Genomic DNA, 19,323 nt, shown 5'->3' with positions numbered 1-19,323 from the left:
CCCGCAGTGTGCAGATGTTGTTTCTGTGTTTGAGCAGTTAAACTGGGCTGTGGCTCTGATGGATTCGGATCAGCAGTGTGCACGGCTAAATCTAAAGCCACACGGCACGCCAACATCTCTATTATATTTACAGCATTTCTGGCCAAAACCCAAAAGCTCTCTCAATGTGGAAAAAAAAAAAAATTACAAAAATATACAGACTTGAGATGGAACCAGTGACAGTTCTAAATAAATAATAAACCATGACCAAAAACAGAAATTGATACTTGTCATTCACAGGCTTCAGCTGTTCCACCATGAGCTGAGAGAAGCAAGTGAGCAAAAATAAACAAACAATAAATATGAATGGTCACTTCCATCAATACTTCCACCTTCACTCTTATAATCACTCTTATAATTCAGGACAAATTATAAGTAAATACAAACACATGCTCATAAAACCTCAAAGTCCCTATGCTTTCACTCACCATCTTTTTCCTGCTGATACCTGAAGCATTAAATGCCGTCAGTGCAAACTTTATAAATACTCTATTGTTTATATCTTAGACACATGTAAAACCATCTTCATTGCATAACATCATAGCAATATTGCACTACATCTTCATGTGCGTGTCTCACTCTCTCGCTCTGGCACACACACACATATGCACACCACACCATTTATGTATTACACATTATAACCACCAGTGGATGTTATAAAGGATAGATGTTCTCATATAGCATCATTTATATATTGTATTTATAACACAAACCTTCTTGTCACCCGCACACACAAGCAGTAAACACACGTAGGCGCACGCACACGGTCTCTCACACACACACACACACACACACACACACACACACACACACACACACACACACACATAGCTGCATTGTACATGTGTCTCAATTCTTATACAAGAACATGTCAATTCTGTCAATTCAAAGCTCTAGTGTGAGGTCTGCTTTACATCGACTGGAACGGTTCAGTTATTTCTTTTTGCTGCGTCTTACAACAATAAAATGGGAACGTGAGTAAATTCAACAACCAAACAGCAATATTACCCAAAGAAATCAATGGAATATTGTTTGTAGATGTTGATTTTTACAGACTTAGTCCCGTTAGAAATTGTCATANACACACACACACACACACATAGCTGCATTGTACATGTGTCTCAATTCTTATACAAGAACATGTCAATTCTGTCAATTCAAAGCTCTAGTGTGAGGTCTGCTTTACATCGACTGGAACGGTTCAGTTATTTCTTTTTGCTGCGTCTTACAACAATAAAATGGGAACGTGAGTAAATTCAACAACCAAACAGCAATATTACCCAAAGAAATCAATGGAATATTGTTTGTAGATGTTGATTTTTACAGACTTAGTCCCGTTAGAAATTGTCATAAAAAAGATATATATATATTTATATTTATATTTATATTTATATATATAGGCCATTTATTTGTTAAACATGACTTAGATTTAATTCGCGTGGACACAAGAGGGAGAAAGAAGCAGAGAAAAAGTGGAAGAGAGAGAATAAAAGAAGACCTATTCCTCCCACACAGAGGAGTTTCCACACATGGATGTGCACAAAAGCGCACACAAGGAGACGCACACGCACGTACACACACACACACACACACACACGCACACACACACACGCACACACAAGCTGACACAGACACACACACATGCCATGGCTTTTACTGCGGCCACTGGAAACAGTGTGTACGTCTGCGGCTGAGGGATTCTTTTGGAAGAGTGATCGGTGAGTTGGCTGTGGTGCGATGAAGCTAACAGCTCTGCTGTTTGTGCCTAGAGAGATAACATTCATCCTGGATTCTGACTAGCAGGTCAGAACAGCCAGTCCCCCTGTAGAGGAGTGTGCTAGGTTACAGCTGAGGTTACAACTCTACGTGTGTGTCTGTGTCTGTGTGTGTGTGTATGTGTATGTGTGTGTGTGTGTCGGTGGATAAGTGAGTGTGTGTGCTTCTGTGTTGGTGCGTGAGTGTGTGTGTGTGTATAAGAGAGCAGAGGCTAAACTGGATGTCAGAGCATCTACTGTGCTCAGGACTTCAGGACTGGCCTCTCATGACCATGTCTCATGACCTCATCTCTCTTCTCTTCTTCCTTCATGAGACATGCTAAAAAAACTCCTCCACAATCAGGAGGTGGCGAAGGAGAACACACCCTACCTACTTGCCTTTCTTTTTATTTTATATTTTTCTTTCTTTTTTTTTTTTAGTCAGATTTTTCCATAGTTTTTGTCTCCTGTCTCCATTGTCTTTGAGGATGCATGCACAAATTCAGCATATGAGTTTTTATCATTATAATTATTTGAACTGCCTTTAAATAATGCCTCGCAATATTCAACATGGGTGATTGAGCAAATGTCAGTCTTGGTCACTGAGGTGTAAGTCTGGGTTCACACCCAGAACCAAGAAGAGATTCACGAAAAAAAGGACTCTTTGCCATGAAAGGACTCCTGGTCAAGAGGGACTCAGCAGGATCTGGGCCCCCTGTTCTCAGTCTTCCCCCTTTCCTGCCTGAAACAAGGCAGAGCTGACAGGAGGAGGAGGAGGAGAGAAAGCCTGGAGGTGATATAAAAAGAGGGGTCGGTGTCTTTTTGGGGCACCTCCATCTCAGACATAGGCGCGTGGAGGTGTTCAGTGGGGGCGTGAGACTTCCGAGGGATGGGGAGGGTGAGGTGGTCTTAATACTACCTCGGGGTCCATCCCTGCTGGGTCACCCTCTACTCTCTTTCAAGCCCTGCCAGTATATCCAGACTGTGTCTAGATCCAGATGACATAGACTGTAGTTCACACCTGGCATCAAAATGCATCAGAAATCTCTCAAGTAATCACTTATGATTGGATTCCGCTTCACATTTGAGTTGATTTGTTTATCTGTTGAGAAGCTGCAACTGCATCTAAAGAGAAAAAACACACATTACACACTAAGTTGTTTGGCATCGCTAAATCAACTGTGTTTATGACATTTACATCCCCAGTTTTGGGTGCAGTCACAGCTGTATTTAGAGCTGTCTACTTGTGGCCAAGATGCATTTTAATGCTAAGTGTGATCAGGGCTTTAATACTCAGTCCTGCCTCATTAAAGTGGAATACTGATTAAGTCTTTTCTCTCAGTCTCTTTCAGTTTAATTACACATGACTGTGTTCACATCTGTCTCAGAGTCTCTTTTTTGGTATCAGTCTTTGTCTCGCTGTGTCACTTCCTGTGTTTGTCTCTGTTTCTGTGTTTGTCTTAGTATGCATTTGTCTCTCTGTGTCATTCTCAGTGATTGCCTAAGCACTGACTTTGCTGGAGGACAGACACGCAGGCGAGGCTGGCTTGGCTGTGAGGGTGAAGGGTGGTGTCGGTTGGTGGTTGTGAGGGAGGGGCGGTTGGGCGGGTGCAGCATCACAGCCTCTCCCGAGTGGGGATCCAGATGTAAGGCCCTGATTGCTCCTCGATCACTGTCTTTACTTTGTGATAGACCTCTTCAAAGCTGTCCCCTTCCACGACAGCTACAGCAGGACGCAGGATGAGTGAGGGAGGGAGAGAAGACGAGGGGTGGAGAAAGAAATGGCACAGGCAGAGGCAAAATAAAAGAGAAAAGAGAGACAGCAGGAAGCAGGAGAAATGGAAACATCAGGGGGGAAAGGAAAAGAGAGGCAGAAAAAGATGGATGTTTATCAAACGTGTTTGCATGACAGTGTGAGGAATAATCAATTAATATGCATTATGAATACAGTTTGATAATCTGTGTACATCAATATTGTGTGAAATCACTGTTAACAAAAGGCGCATTTACATTATGTATGTCTGTCTCCAAAGTCTCCCACATATTTATTCAGTCTCACACATATTCTTTCAGTGGCTGATAGAATGTCACATATGACAGCTGCACATGATTTGTTATAAATTGTAGAGAGCACATTCATATTCTGTCAACTGCTGTGATTTGCCCTAAATGTGTCTCTTAAATGTTAAAAATTCCTGAGTCCTCCAAGGAAACAATAATTTCTTGTTACTCATTCAGCAATACCAGGAACATGTAAATATGAAGTTCATCTTTGCGGAGGAGGCATATTTTGTTTTTGGCTTTAAACAGTAAAAAAAAAAAAGTCATAAAGTAAAACGCATATATTCTCACCCTCTGAAGTCTGCACACGTTGTTTACAAAATGTTGTCATGATATCAAGTGGATTATGAGTAAGCATATAGTGGAGTGCAAACACAGGTGTATTAGCTCACATTTATTATCTGGTGCTGCCATATTCCAAATCCAAATCCACTGGTATGTAGTATGCAGGGTGTGTAGACACTGCAGGATACCAGAAATCCCAGGCATCTGTGTTGTCACTGTGTGTGGACATCATTCCTGTGTGCGCTTACCTGAGAAACACTCTAGGAAGTCTTGTTCTAGTTTGAGGGCTCGGTCCATTCCTTTCCTGGCCTGCTCCTCTGTCAGGCGAGTGTTGATCTCTCTGTTAACATCATGTACAATCTATTGTAACACATATGTTCGTGATGTGCAGAATATTCAATTTCTTTCATTAAAATGCATGAAGAGCTTTTGCATTTACATACAGGACATTCTCCAGTGACTTGGGCCGGACAAAGATGGCGATAGGATGAAGCTGAGCTGCTTGTAGTCTGCGCACAGCGTTGGCCGATACGTCCAGGATGCAGTGTTTCCCCTGCTGCTTGTGCACATGTGCGGGGGGGGAAAGAGGTTGTGGCTTATCAGTCAAAATTTTCTCAAATGGAGCATTGCTTTTATAAAACATTTCAATCAATAGAAATTAAAGTTATTTTTTATCACCGATAAATTCAGCATATTTTTAAATAACATTCCTTTGCCTGCTCTTATTGTTATAGTGCAAATTATTATTTATCAATGAATGGAAGTAATTATAACCAATTGCAATAAAGGATTAGAAAAACAAAATATTATTATTGCATACTCTTATTTCATAGTACAAGATGTTGCTGCGCACCTGCTCAGCCACCTCACGGACACTCTGGACACTGGTGCCGTACAGGTGACTGTTGTACTGGCCTGCCTCGATGAACCGATGGCTCTGGATGTCCTTCTCCATCTGTTCCCGTGACGACACAAAGTGATAGTCCCGTCCATCCACCTCATATTCCCTCTTGGGCCGCGTGGTGTCTAACGGGCAAAGAACAAAACAATAAAAGCAATGCATGCACTCGCACCACTTATTAGAATCTCAAAATTAAAGCAATGAATTCTCTAAGAGGGGACGCATTACGCAGACGTCACTCTAAAATGGCTGCAGGAGGCAGCAATGGCATCAAATTGTAACCAGAGAGTTTCTATGACTGACAGCATAATTACTTACGTGGTACACAAGATCCAAACTTATCAGGAAACTCAGACAACAGGTCGTCATTTATCCTGTCCTTCACAGGACCCAGGATGATGATGGGCCTCGCATAATGAACTTAGCATGAGGAGAAAGACAGTAGGAGCATTCAGAAAAGGGAACTCAAAACAAAAGTGCAATTTTATATAAAAGGCTTTAAAAAAATGGACTTTCTTCTTTATGACCTTACCTTCCACTTGGGTGACTGTCTCATAACTGTGTGATGGTTTATCTCTCCCTGGAGACAGAACAAAAAAGCATTCAGCCAAATGTAATTTTATAAACTGACATTTAGGTTCATGCATGCATGTGTGGGTATAATAAAAGGTAGTAGAATAAAGGTAGGCTAAGGAGTGTGCAGTTATTGATAGTTAATACTGCTACTTGCACCTTTAATTGGGAATAATCTCGTAATGGATACACAAAACAGTATCCTACAGGATGTGAACATGCACATTAAGTGTATGAAAATAAAACAGTAAGATCTTGCCCATTTCAATAGTCGTAACTGTAATCTGCTGAAAATCAGGAACAATACACATTTATGCTTCATACTAATTACCTTGAGTGCTCAAGGTATCTCGACCATGGTCCTGCAACAGAAAGGAGAGCAGAAATTTACACACAGGGAGACAGTCTGAGGGAACCAGCGTCTTTCAAAGAGCTCTGCTGAATGAACTTACCCTCTCTTTGGTGTTAACACGAGACCACTCTTTTCTTTCCACCCTGTAGGGATGAGGACAAAAGATTTAAGCATTACATTTTTGGAAACAGAGGGGCGAAAAGGGGAGAGTGATAATCATGGCTCCAATGGATTTTACACATTAATTTTGTCTTATTTGTTGCCAACAAATGTTCATAAATGAACAATCAAACTAAAAAATGATTAACCAACTCCTAACCTTTTCTATAAATCATAGTTAGGTCACTATCGAGCCAAATCACTCCGATATGTAGTTGCAGTTACACATTGAGTTTAATCAACGTGTTTACCAACTGCTGAAACACCATAAAAGGTCATTCACCCCTCCCACACTCAATCACAGTGAGATGTGTGTCTGACCTGAGCTTGCTAGGGATGAAGCCGACCTCTTCAGCCTCATTCTGGGGGCTGACTTTACGGGCCTGCCACCACTCCTCATCTCCGCAGTCCAACACATGCAGCACATCTCCAAACCTGAAGCCCAGTGCTTGACTGAGGAAGCCACAGTCCGCAGTCTTGTCATAGTCAAAAAGAGCCCTGAGTGATGAAAGAATTTGAATCAGTCACTTCATAAAAAACTGTTCTATATTCTATTTAACCTCTTGAACATCAATATTATGAACAGTCTTCTTGCATTTTGCATTTTAAATAACTTATTGCAATACATTTCCAGGCAGTTTGAAAACATCACATACTGTTTATATTGTGCTGGCCTTTTGAAGAAATATCCAAATTGAAGATGTAATTGTATTAAGGCTGCACCAAATGAAACACCCTCTTTGATTACTGACATACACAAACAGGTGTTACCTTGCATGGAAGTCAAAATTCAGTGATGAGAAAGGCAAACAAGAGGAATAAAACTCTTTTAAACAATGCAGTCGTCTACAACAATGTAGCTGACAGTATGGAGAGAAACCCACAGGAATATGTTTAAGCTTTTCAGAAAGATGAAGAAAATCCTCTAACACAGCAAGCTGGCTGGAAATGCATAAATAAATAAATGAATTTCATAAATAAATAAATAAACAAATGTAGAAATGCATAAATAAATAAATGTAAAAAAATACAGAAATTATATTTTTTTTAACACCAATTTTTTATTTATTTTGCATTTATCAAATATCACAACATTGTCGTGAATTCTGCTAAATTGTCGCTGAAAAGTTAACCGGCTCTTCGGTCGTTTTTATTTCAAGCCTTCATCCTTGAGCCTTGAGCTATTTATTTTGTTACCAGTGAATGCCTGCAACGAGTGTTCCACTCGCACAGCCTTGACCACGAAAAAATAAGCTAAAATGAGCAGAAGCGAACATAAGGGAGGTATCCATAAAGTTAATGTCGGGGCAGGTACATTATGTTAATTCAACCGCAAACAACAGGCAGTGTCAGTCTCAGTGAAGCTAGTGTTTTCTCGGCACTTCTGAACAAACATCAAACTGACCCACAAGAAGCCAGAGAGGACGCTGGACGAACATGCCAGCAGCCGCTTTATGGGTCGTGGAGGGTGTTTTGGAGGGAAACTACAATCAAATGGCGGTGGAACAACAACAGCATACTTCTTCGCTCTCTGGGCTACGAGGAAGCATTGTTGGAGCTCCTGCTGCTGTCGGTACAATCTATGTGGCCTGAGACATCCAGGATGAAAGACCCGGAGCAAACTCTTTGAATTGTCCTGATACTGGTGGTACACCTTGACCCTGTGAGGACTTAATCATCAATTTACACTGGAAATCACAGGAAGTTCTTCCAAAGGTAAGGTGCATATTCCTTGTTCACTGTGTAGTGTGATATGGTTTAGCAGGATTTTTCTGGATTATTACGAACATCATTTCTATTGTATTTATCTTTCTATGGCAGTCTTCTCATAAGCTTCACTTACTACCGTCCCACCATATTTTATGTGACGCTGGTTGGTTGTTGGTTGGTTTGATGTGATTACTTTTTGACTGTAGATGCTTGGAGTGGAGTGGTGTTGCTCAGGGTGCTGAAACAGCCTTGAGTTTGCCTCACTTGCATTTCTGCATAAGTTAGATGTGTATAGGATGGTCTCTGCAGCTGTCTTTTCAGCAGTTTGGCATTTCTACCAAAAATTGTCTGATTTAACTAAAGTATAATTTTGTCTGCTTTCAGTGATTGCTTATGTTTTTATGTACAGTAGTTCTGAACTTACTTAACTAACTATAATTAAGGGGTTTTCAGAAAATGGTCATGTACAGTGAATATTAAAATCTATAGTGTAATTCACAGTAAACACAGTAATGCAATGGTATTTTGTCAGTATTTTCACTAAATTTAGTATTGGCAGTAAATGTGATGAATCTAAAAAACACATGTAAAGCCGCAGTTGAATGACATTGTGGTACATGGTGAGTTCAAGTCTTTGTTGGACTGTGTAAGATAGCTAGATACAGTATTTATTAATATACACATTTGGTGTGGACATTGTGAATCCAGTCCTGTCTTGGTGTTGGACTAGTGCTTGCCCTAACTTGAGTTTGTTAAGAAAGAAACAGTTACTCATTAGTGAATGTTGCATTATTTTTCTCTGTGGACATTTCAGAAAATCCCTATATTAAAAGTAAGCCATGAATCAAACCAGTATATTAAGCTAAGCCATGAATCCTGACCTTTTTTAAAAATTAAAACAATGAAAAAGGCCAAATATATTAAACTGTACTCATTGGCTTTTAAGAGGGAATGAGCTGCTTAGTTCATAAAACATTTTGAATGTATTGGACCTGTTCTCCTCACACAGCTCGCTGATGATCAGTCAGTATTTATAATCACATTCTGTATATGTTCCTCTGCCTTGTAGGTGTAGTGTTTTGTGATTTCTTGTTCATATATTGCCGTGTCTTTGCCATTCTGTCTCTCTGTTCTGGCTTCAACTCGCATAACATCAGAGCCTCTCTGACTAGTGCAGGTGCTAGTCTTGTCTGCAGGGCTGTATTGCTAATTCAGGGATAAACAGTATTTCTTAAAAACATCATCTGTCATGAGGCTTCTACGGGAGCATATCATTCTTTAACAATCTGCTAGTGGAAGGTTATTCTACTTGTTCAGTTAATACATTTTCCTATAAATCAAATTCCCTCTGATGACTGAATCATATTCTCACTTTCAGAACTCAGCATTCCAGCTCTAGAAAGGTTTTGCATTTCGTTTATACATTTAAAAACAACAGGTGACAGCTCTTTGGTGAATGGCTGGTCTTGCTCGTATTATGACTAAAGTTACTACAACAATGCTACAAAAGAGAAGCCCTCTGGTCCTAAACCTGCTGCATTGATTGTTAGCTAGCTAATATGTTTGCAACCAGATTATTAACATAACCTCGCAAGCGAACTCTCTACAAAATCAATCAAAGTAACTAAGCTTTAATGTTTAAAATTCTTTATAATAACCAAAACTGTAAATGAAGAGATGTATCACAATCACTGTTGCCCAACGGCTATGGACCTCCACTATATGGAAGTTAAAGGGTGTATTAACCCATAAGTCTTGTTCTGTAGCCACTCTTTCATCTGTGTCATATTGTACCAAAGGTACTTAAGTGTGAGACCTGATGTAGAAGCCTCTCTTTGGGTTGCTTCTTAGCGTCGTGGTCCCAGATCCCATGCTGCTGTTCATCAGCTGTTCCCTCAAGTCATGGATTTTAGCCTCGAAACGGCTGTACTCTGAAATAGAGAAATAAAAGCACACATGAAAAGTTTGCTTCATAACTAATAACGATGCATCAGTTCAGCTTTTTCTCTCTCGATACTAATTCTGCTACCTCAACTTAAGCATACCAATCTGACACCAGTGCTCTCTTTTTCGCCAAATCTAAAATTGGTATATCTCTGCATAGAACTGATTTAATTTTATGTAAAGTTACTGAAGTCTACAGAGTGTTATTGCACTAACAGCGCCTGAGCCATGACTGAATAAATGTAACTGATATTAGACTTCATTTAATTTCCAATAGAATTTAAAATACTAACTAATTAATTATTTATTCACCCATTGCCTACATTTCCACCTTATTTTTGGTAATCTGTTTTTGAGACATTCTGCTTATAAACGAACAAGCACAAACAAGCAGACACTCTTTGTCAGAAGTAACAAAGAAAAACTAGACACATCACTCCACTGGATGACTGTTAGAACAAGCTGATTTTTTTAGCTGATTTGACATTGTTTTGTCGCTAATTCAAAAAGATATTACTAAGACTCATTACTAGACTAGACCAGACTAAATATCTTGAAAATTTGTATGCACGAGAAAGTCTTGGTATGAAGGTGTGTTGTTATGCATGGCGGTTGTAAAGCCACTGTACCATCGGGTCGGTACTGAGCGATGATGGTCACTGTCTGGCCAGCGTTCTTCAATGCTGCAGCTGCCTGTTCGTGTGTGGCCATACGCAGGTCAACACCATTCACCTGATGCACACACAGTATGACTGTTAACAGCTACAACTGAAAAAAAACACTTAGTGCAATTGTAGGATGCATGAATGTATATGTGACAAGTTTTTGAAGATAAAAGTGTCTTTACGCTGAGGATCTGATCGCCCTTGTGCAGCTCTCCGCTGAGGTCAGCTGGCCCTCCTGCCAGGATGAAGGAGATAAAGATTCCCTCTCCATCCTCTCCTCCAACAATGTTGAATCCCAGACCTGTGGAGCCTCGGTGGATCAAAACTCTGCGAGGCTCCCTTCAAAACACATGGCAGAGAGAGGAATGTAGACAGTCAGGTTATCAATAATACTTTGCACAATGCAAACTCAAACATAAACAATAACACTAACACTACTACTATTACTATTACTACTACTATTACTACAACTACTGTTAATAAATCAATATATGTGAGAAATGTAGGCTATAGCCAAAAGATCATTGCTCACCTTGGGATGTCATCATCTCCCATCATGCCATGCAGAACAGGAGAAAACCGACTAGGTGAAGTGGGAGTGAGGGCTTGTGGGTAATCTGACCCAAGATAGTTGGGGTGGCTGAGTTCAGTATCCATATGGGAATATGCTGGAAAAATATACACACATACAAAAAAACAAAACAAAAACAAAACAGGTATAATATACCAGGTGGGTACTATACACAGATATGCAATCTCAGCTGAAATAGCAGCTCAAACTTCTGGCTGTTGGCTTTTCCACCAACTAAATGCATTTGTGTGATGTGATATTTTCTTCATGTGTAGTATGAAACAATTTTTGTTATCGTTCCATGAAAGCCTATTGCAGACTTTAATCAAGAGGCAGATTCAGGTCAAGGGAAATGTTTGCCTTAGAAAAAAATACACCCCTGAACCTGTAGACCTCAGCTTTTCATTTTCACAGAAGTCCCACAGTCATCTAGAAATAACAAGTTCTGCTCTGCCGTCTCTACTTTTGAAAACTAGTCTAAATCGGAAGAAAAAAAATCAAAATTTCCGCACTTGTGCATTTCTGGAAATACTTCTATTCAAACCCAGGGCATTTGGTGACAGAGTTTTCTGGTCTGATTTTACTAGCCATATAACCCAGTGTCTCAGCAGAGGGGCTTACTGCTGGTGAGGTCTGGAGGGTTGTAGGAGTTGGTCAGGAACAGGTTGTTGGGCTTGGCCACCCTGAGGTACACCACCTCGGCTGTGTTCTTCAGAGCCCCCACCGCATCCTCATGCATCACATCCTCCAGACACACGCTGTTCACCTGATCGTTCATGACAAGCAGGGAAACACAGTCAGGATCACCAGTTGCAAAATGCAGCAGTACGAAGCTCTGTGTGAAAAGGAGCTGCCAGGAACTGTGGCACCTCAGACCAGAGAAGACACTGGATGCCTCATACTGACATTTTTATATTAAAGTTAATGACAGTTGCTCTTAACAAGAGCAATCAGATCATCCCAGGGATGAACAAACTATGTGTGCAAGAGGCACAAAAAAATTTACATTTTAATGCTATAAAACATAAACTTCAACTAATTTGTCAGTGTAGACCTAAGTTTAATTACTACCCAAGTTGGTATACTGTAAAATTAACTGCTAAATGTTTACATTCCCTTACTATAGAAACTACAAAAGAAATTGAAACGTGTTAAATGGATTAGACATATACCCAAACTACAGTATCACAGTCCAAATCACCATTAAACACTATTTACTACTGTAATCCAATACATCTGCTGTAAACATTGAGCTGGTGGTTTCTTGTAAAGATAAGCTAAACTAAAAAAATATAACAAAAAATGTTATATGGTCCACTATTGTCTTTCCCTCTCTTATTCCCCTCTGGGGTGGAGGCCCCTAATATGCAACTACCCTTCACCAGCACTGTGTATTAAGGTTACAAAAAAAGAGCATTATAGCTTATAAAATAATTAAGTCATTGATTGTAATTGTATTTTTAAACAGATTAATAGTGAGCAGAAGCATGTTTCCATATCCCATTTAGAGGTAAAGCTTGAGCTCAGACACCATTTAGTAAAAACCAAGCACCATTTTGAAGTTGCTGGTGTTGAGCTTGCCAACAGCTGCTACGTTACAGTCTCCCTGTTCTCCAGCAGAGGGCAGTGATGCTGCCTGTGTCTCATTGTGGCAGTACAGCTGTTTAATATTTATTCCATCCTACACATCTATTCACAAATTAATAAAAGTAAATTCAGGCCATGAACATAACAACTGTAATTAATCCTGGCCCTTGATACGTCAGTGCTGCTAATACACACAAATGTGTGAGTGTGCATGTGTGAATATGTGTCCTTGTGCTTAGAGCTGAGAGCGTGAGGCTGTTAGTCATGTGTTTGTGTGTGGGCATGCTAGTAGTGATTACATATGAGTGACTGACCGCTAAGATCTTGTCCCCGATCTGCAGACGCCCATCTTTATGAGCCGCCCCTCCTTCAATGATCTTGGTGACGTAGATACTGTTATCTCCTGGTATGTGCTGGTTTCCCACCCCTCCAGCAATGCTGAAACCCAATCCTGAGAAAAGGAAGTGAGGAGAGAGGCAGAGAGTGAGCAAAGGAGGTATGGGTTAACACAGAGCAGATTTGCTAAATCCAGAGGGCACAGCTTAGCTGGGTATAAAGCATCCTTAAGCCCACACAAAAGCATTGATGCTATACACCAGTCCACACTTCCACATACCTTTAGGCCCTTTGATGAGTTTGATTTCAGTGACTTTCTCAGCTGCTGGTTTTCTGCGGAGAACGTAGAGGCGGACGATAGCACCTGCCTCCTTAAGAGCTTCCACAGCTTGGCTGTGTGTCACCTCCCTCACATCAACATCATTCACAAATAAGATGCAGTCGTTCACACTAAAAAATGCAGAGAGCAATAGACAGAGAGACAGTGGGAGGGAGAGTGAAAATACCGGATGAGTTTTTGTTTTGGTGAAGAAATCGTCTGTAATCCTCCACCAGACGAAGTCAGGAGCAGTCAGTCTTCAACTATTGCTGTGTTGGGGATCTGGTTTCACCACAGACATCTGGCTTTTTTCCCCAGTCCTCAGTATCCATTGGTAAAGAGGGTACAAACCGTTTTGCTGTTGATCTAGTGCAAGGGTTAGCTGCAGTATATCTCTCCTTGTATTAACCTTTCTTGAAAATTATGAGGAGTTGATATGTGAAGTGTAAGTGACAGACTGTGTGCAGAAGAGAAACAAGATTCTGATGAAAGAGCTATTTTGAGAAGTACACACTCTTCCTCTAAGGGCCTAAAAACTCCACTTATCACTATTCTATTCATGTGTTTAAAATTGATTTTATGGCCATGCAAATTATACTGTGTAACATTTTTTAAGACTGAAATATTCCTGAGGCCTGCAAGAGGTTTAACCGCTGAGATATATCACCGAAGCCAACTCCAAAGGGAACCAATGGCTGCTGACATCTTTGTCCAAAGAATTTTACACTGACTGTCTGAACTGTTTGTGAGGCAATATTGTATTTATATTTTTTATTTAACACCAACCTTTATTAAAGTATAAATAACAATTCCACATAAGTCATAGTGGCCACTGAAGTGTTTGAATGTGAAAGAATTATCTACATTCAGGCAAATATGAGCATTTCCTCCAGGCTCTCTTTAAATACTGAAGTCATTCCAGATGGACGTTTAATGGTCAACTCTAAAGAGGAGGATGAGGAGCACGCCTCTGTACATGTCTTCTTTATTGCAGTATAATTGGGAAAATGGCTCATAAAATGCACTTTTTTATTCAAAAAGGCCAACTCTGCATTATATCCTCTGATAAAAGTGAGAAAACAAATGTGATATGGTTACACATTCTTGTAATGGGCTCCTTTTAGAATTAGTCATTTGCCACAGTTTAATTACTTTTATGCTACACCACTTTTTAAGATCATCGATCATATTGATCTTGTTGAAAGACACATAAAAAGTAGTAGAAGCTATAAGTTTGGTTGAAGCACTGAGAACTGACATGTCCTCTCTGATGTAACTGTGATGACAGTCAATGCTGTACTGTGATGCAATATTTTGGACTTAAGAGGTGAGGTTCTACTTAGGTTGTTTCTTCTCGCTTAAGTTTGCTGGTATAAAAGAGCCTTGTTGTCATTATCAGTGGATTCAGTAAAAAGCAAGTGTGCAGGAAGGTGGGGAGAGAAGGGAGGGCGAATGGAGGCAGTAGAGCAGCATTTCACTCATCTGAAACCCGAATTGGCCTAGCCTGGTCTGCCCATCGGCTTTTGACTTCTGAATATCATATATCTTACATAACTTAGTCTGTATGGTTTTACCTAAGCCGTCCATCCTGAGCCGCGGCTCCTCCAGGTATGATTTTGGTGATGAAGATGCTGGGGTCGTCGCCCACATGGGGGTTGTCTGTTCCCCCCGCAATGCTGAAGCCTAGGCCTGAGTTGCCCTGCAGTATCAAAAACAAGCAAACACACACAGTGATTATAAATTATATCAGGAGTATTTAACCGGAACAATGATGTGTAGTAGGATCTATCATTTGTCCTTTCCACTATCAAGACTAAAGCCACTAATAGTCAATATGGTAGCTCTGCAGGCGAGTGATACATAAACTGTAAATATGTTTAAGATCAAATTAAAAAGATCGTTTTTTCAGACTCACTCTCTCCAGTGTGATCTCTTCATATTCGATTTCCCCTTCTGTCCCATTCACCTGCCAGAAAGGAATGTTAGTTCACAGTGTCAAGTAGCGATTTTTTACAATTATTTTTAATATTATACAAGTTAACTGCAGTGCAAATGAAGTATAAGCAAAACTTAGAGTCTAAATCCCAAAGTCAGCTTATGTTGGTTCAGCAGTTGCCCTGTGGGCTTCATTTGTTGCCATTCATTAACTGACTCGGAAGTCCTGGATGAGGGATTTTCCCATCAGCTCCTGAACACAGCAGCATCATCATCAAAAGTTAATTATAGCATCCCTTGACCAGATGTTCTGTCCACTACGCTTTATCCAAAATGGTTTTGCTCCTCTTTGACATACTTTATGTGTGGACCAGTGTGGTACCTGGTTGATAATAGCAGCACTATTCTTTCAGTCTAATTCACCTTCTGGCTGAACAACTTAGCTACACATCAGCTTTACCCCTGCAATTAAGCAAGTCCCTGAGGAAGAGTGAATTTAAAGAACTTCAGACTTTACTGTTTTGGTGTCTGACCTAGAAAACAACTTTTCTTAGTGCTGTAGTGGTGCAGAAATACTGGTCTGTGATGGCAGGCTTTTCTCTGAGAAGCCTCCTTCTCTAATCCCTTACAACTCATGATAATATGTTCACTGCTTTCATTTCGAAACAGCTTCATTAAAGAACTTTGAATCAAATTAAGTAATGTTTCTGTTCTGTCAAATGTGTATCAAACAGAGAAACCTTATTTTAATTAAAAAAGGAGTAAAATTAATTACTGTTATCATTCAGATTAAAACAATGAGCAAAACCTACCTGGATGCTGGGGAAGGAATGGAATTACTGATAATACAGACTGAATATGGAGGCAGTTAAGTTAGTCATGTGGTTGAGCCTAACATAATAATACAGTAAAGTGAAGATTAAACATAATCCTTACATATGGGGAGCCATCGAGCGTGTCAGTGTTCACCACCACGGGAGGAGTATTTCCCTGGAGGTAGAGAGAGAAGAAACATTATTAAGAAATAATGGCAGAAACTCAAAGATGACGCAGCTCCTGGATGAGCTCTCAGTATATCCCTGAAACCTACAGTCACAGCCAAGACTGATGGCCATTTTAGCTCTTAGCTGTGATAACACTATTCTCACTCTGCTATGGTTGTCACTCTGCTAAAGGATGGAGAGCACTGCTCAAAAGCCATTTGTTACTATCCACCCATGATGGACACAGAAATAATTCATGCTTGCCCCCATGATTTTTCCAAACTCTCAGTCTCGGGTTTGTCTTAGGTACTGGTTGAATTACAGTATGGCTTGTATTACTGATACTGTAAATGGCTATCAAGTGAATACTGTGGACATGGGCATCCGCCTCCCGCCCACCAGTCCTTTCAAAACAAACCTCTCAGTGATTCATGTGCAGCCGTGCTGACAGCACATGGTGGCAATCTCCCAGCACACATGGAGAATGATGAAGAAACAGTAACTTGGTAACAAGGCAGCGACAGACAGCACAGTCAGTCCGATTATTCTCAATGAGTATAATGTCGGCTGGCTCGATGGTCAGTTATTCTTCTTAAAATTGTCCAGAACCACACTGCATCCATTACTGTCTGTGTAAAGCCAGACTGAATCTCAACTTTTCAGCAAGTTATTCATCAGGAACAAAGTGATACAGGAAAAGACTCGAAAAGACAGCAAGTCAATGAGAGGAGGGGATATTTGGCATTGATGTGGTTTGGGTTTACCTGCTGGAACTTTTCTCTTTCAGCTCATCTGAAGTGTGACAGCACTTCTATACACTGTCCTTATTTCTCTCCTTTTAATCCTGCTTCTTTCATTCTTTCTTCCGGCTTATTTAGGACTTACTCTCATCATCAAGGCATCTGATGTTGGAAGATATAATTACATCATGTACAGAACTCTTTGGAGAGCACAATCTGACACTTTATCTAACTTTCTGTATTTATTTATAAATGTCATTGTCATGTACTATGCTGATTAGCATGGGGAAGACGATGTGCATCTAAAGTGGTTCCAGAACAGCAAACAGCAGCATAAACTCAGCCTGCTGACCTTCACAGACCTGACAGCTCTGACACACACAAACAACTACACAAACTAACTGAACACAGTTTCTCAGTTTTTAAGAAAAACATTTTCACATTCTTACCCAGTGATCTTTATGTGATTCAGTGGGTTATTTTTTCACTCAGTCTGTTACTCTCTCTTAGTAAGTTGTCATGGGAACTTGCAGAATTGCTCACTGTGTTTTGCATACATTATTAAACTGATTTGTATTTTCTTTGAAAACTCTAGAACTGGGTTCTATGCACTCAGTTGCAACTTTATCAGGTACACATGTATAAACTAATGCAATCCAAAGCAACTGCTCTACAATAAAGTCTACTTTTATGAGGCTTATAATATATGTATTTTTTTCAATAAATAGGGAGGATACAACAATACAAGTACCTCTCAGTACAATGTAGTCCAGTACAACGACACCTTAACTATGTCCTTAGTAATAAAGAAGTGATTAAATTTACACATTTTCAGCACTGCCAACAAAACTGGAACATCATAAACTTCAAAAGTTAACGCTACATCTAGTGTCTACGCAACTATAGGCCTTTTTCATAGCAGACATGTCATTGCAGGAAAAGCACAGGTTTAACTAATGACATTAACAATGGCTTTGTTTCAATCAGTGTCCCAATGAGCCAGCATGCACAATAACAATGATGTAATTAAGGTTATTAATTACACCTGTGATTTCCCTGCTATAACATGCCTCATAAGAGCTGTAAAAAGCCTGCTCTCCGCACAACACCACCTCCCTATGCTCCAAGCCCCTTTTCTCATTAGAAATCATCATTATCACTGTTGAATGATACTAATTATAGCTCCCATCGTAAAGAGGAAATACTGATTCACATAAGGTAAATACATACAATTCTCCCCAAGCCCTCGAAATGCCTGAGCTCAGCTTTAACTGCACACTGTTCGATTATAACAGTTGCCTGTGCAGGGCTTCACCATGTAGCTGTGTCCAACGGGCCGTGCTGCTGAACATTACGTCAAATTCATCCTTATCTAGAGACAGAAATAATGAGTATAGCCAGCAGAAATCTAAGCCCAGTGCAGGCAGTTTCCCTGCAGGGATTTTGACAGAGCCCTCTCTCCCTCTCTTTGCTCTGTCAAGCCTTTCGACATCAGGGTTGTTAGGATTTACAGTGTTTGGCTGCTCTTGCCCACCTTTATTTTAGCACTACCTAGTCAGCTTACCTGTCCTGTGCCATGTCTCTACAGGCAGCACCAACATCCATCCACACCCAGACCTTTAGTTCTTGATGAATTCATATGCAGTAAGATAACCGTCAGAATATTCATTTTCAAAGACAAATAAAACAGCAAAGACAGATTTAATCTGATTTTTCTAGTTAACTGATTCCCACATTTTACAGTGTTTTGTGCCACGTTGTGATGTCATTTCCCAAATAAATGACTATATATCAATATTTGAGCATGCACTGTACTGAGGCAACAAAACAGAACAGCAAAAGAGTGAAGCTGTGTGTGTTTGAATACATTTCTTTTCTCCATTAAGAATTGACTAAATAGAGTTGGTATTGGCAGTTAAGCAGTGGAAACCATAAATCTCAGGCTGTGTTAAGGCTGTAGCTGCCTGCTGTACCGTTCACACTCCCTCCTGCTATGTGAGTCAAAAGACACTGAGATAATCCAATCAATCTCTGCTGCTCTGTGCATGTGCACCTGAAAACATGCACATCTGTCTGACCCATTCTGTGCACGCTCAGTCACCTGTTTAGTTAAGCCTAAGAATATTTAAAACATCACTTGCTTGTCTTTGCTTTTCCTGTTGAGATCAAGTGTACAAAGAATATTTCAATATCACCAGAGAGGATGATGTCACATGTGAGTGGGCTCTGGACCCAAACCAAAGGTTGCATTAGAGAGGCATTAATGCTGCATGTCCTGCACACCTTGCAGCAGCTGGAAAGCCTTTAACAGGTAAAAGCCATCTGGTCAATAAGCATGACAGTGACCTCTACTGAAATACGCAATGTCAAATGAATTAGAATGTGTTTGAGAAGAAAAGGCTTTGGCTG

The 19,323-nt window shown here is 40.2% G+C and overlaps 1 protein-coding gene across 1 annotated transcript in view; it reads right to left on the bottom strand.

Moving 5' to 3' along the window:
* Window positions 1-3,182: 3,182 nt before the first annotated feature.
* The window catches only part of dlg4 (discs large MAGUK scaffold protein 4), a 40,672-nt gene continuing 24,531 nt past the window's right edge, over window positions 3,183-19,323 (bottom strand). The window contains exons 3-21 of the mRNA XM_022762290.1: window positions 16,128-16,181; window positions 15,172-15,222; window positions 14,831-14,955; window positions 13,218-13,387; window positions 12,916-13,052; window positions 11,636-11,780; window positions 10,976-11,111; window positions 10,626-10,782; window positions 10,408-10,510; window positions 9,651-9,765; window positions 6,446-6,622; window positions 6,066-6,108; window positions 5,945-5,975; window positions 5,573-5,620; window positions 5,359-5,460; window positions 4,993-5,165; window positions 4,583-4,692; window positions 4,388-4,479; window positions 3,183-3,516 (exon numbers count right to left, since the gene is read on the bottom strand). Coding sequence (XP_022618011.1) covers window positions 3,410-3,516; window positions 4,388-4,479; window positions 4,583-4,692; window positions 4,993-5,165; window positions 5,359-5,460; window positions 5,573-5,620; window positions 5,945-5,975; window positions 6,066-6,108; window positions 6,446-6,622; window positions 9,651-9,765; window positions 10,408-10,510; window positions 10,626-10,782; window positions 10,976-11,111; window positions 11,636-11,780; window positions 12,916-13,052; window positions 13,218-13,387; window positions 14,831-14,955; window positions 15,172-15,222; window positions 16,128-16,181 — 2,076 coding nt within the window. The 3' untranslated portion in view covers window positions 3,183-3,409. The remainder of the gene's footprint in view (window positions 3,517-4,387; window positions 4,480-4,582; window positions 4,693-4,992; window positions 5,166-5,358; window positions 5,461-5,572; window positions 5,621-5,944; window positions 5,976-6,065; window positions 6,109-6,445; window positions 6,623-9,650; window positions 9,766-10,407; window positions 10,511-10,625; window positions 10,783-10,975; window positions 11,112-11,635; window positions 11,781-12,915; window positions 13,053-13,217; window positions 13,388-14,830; window positions 14,956-15,171; window positions 15,223-16,127; window positions 16,182-19,323) is intronic.

Source organism: Seriola dumerili, unplaced genomic scaffold (genome assembly GCF_002260705.1).
Source record: "Seriola dumerili isolate Sdu_G_001 unplaced genomic scaffold, Sdu_1.0 BDQW01000449.1, whole genome shotgun sequence".
In the NCBI taxonomy this organism is placed as follows: domain Eukaryota; kingdom Metazoa; phylum Chordata; class Actinopteri; order Carangiformes; family Carangidae; genus Seriola; species Seriola dumerili.
This window is presented reverse-complemented; position numbering and strand designations above follow the sequence as displayed.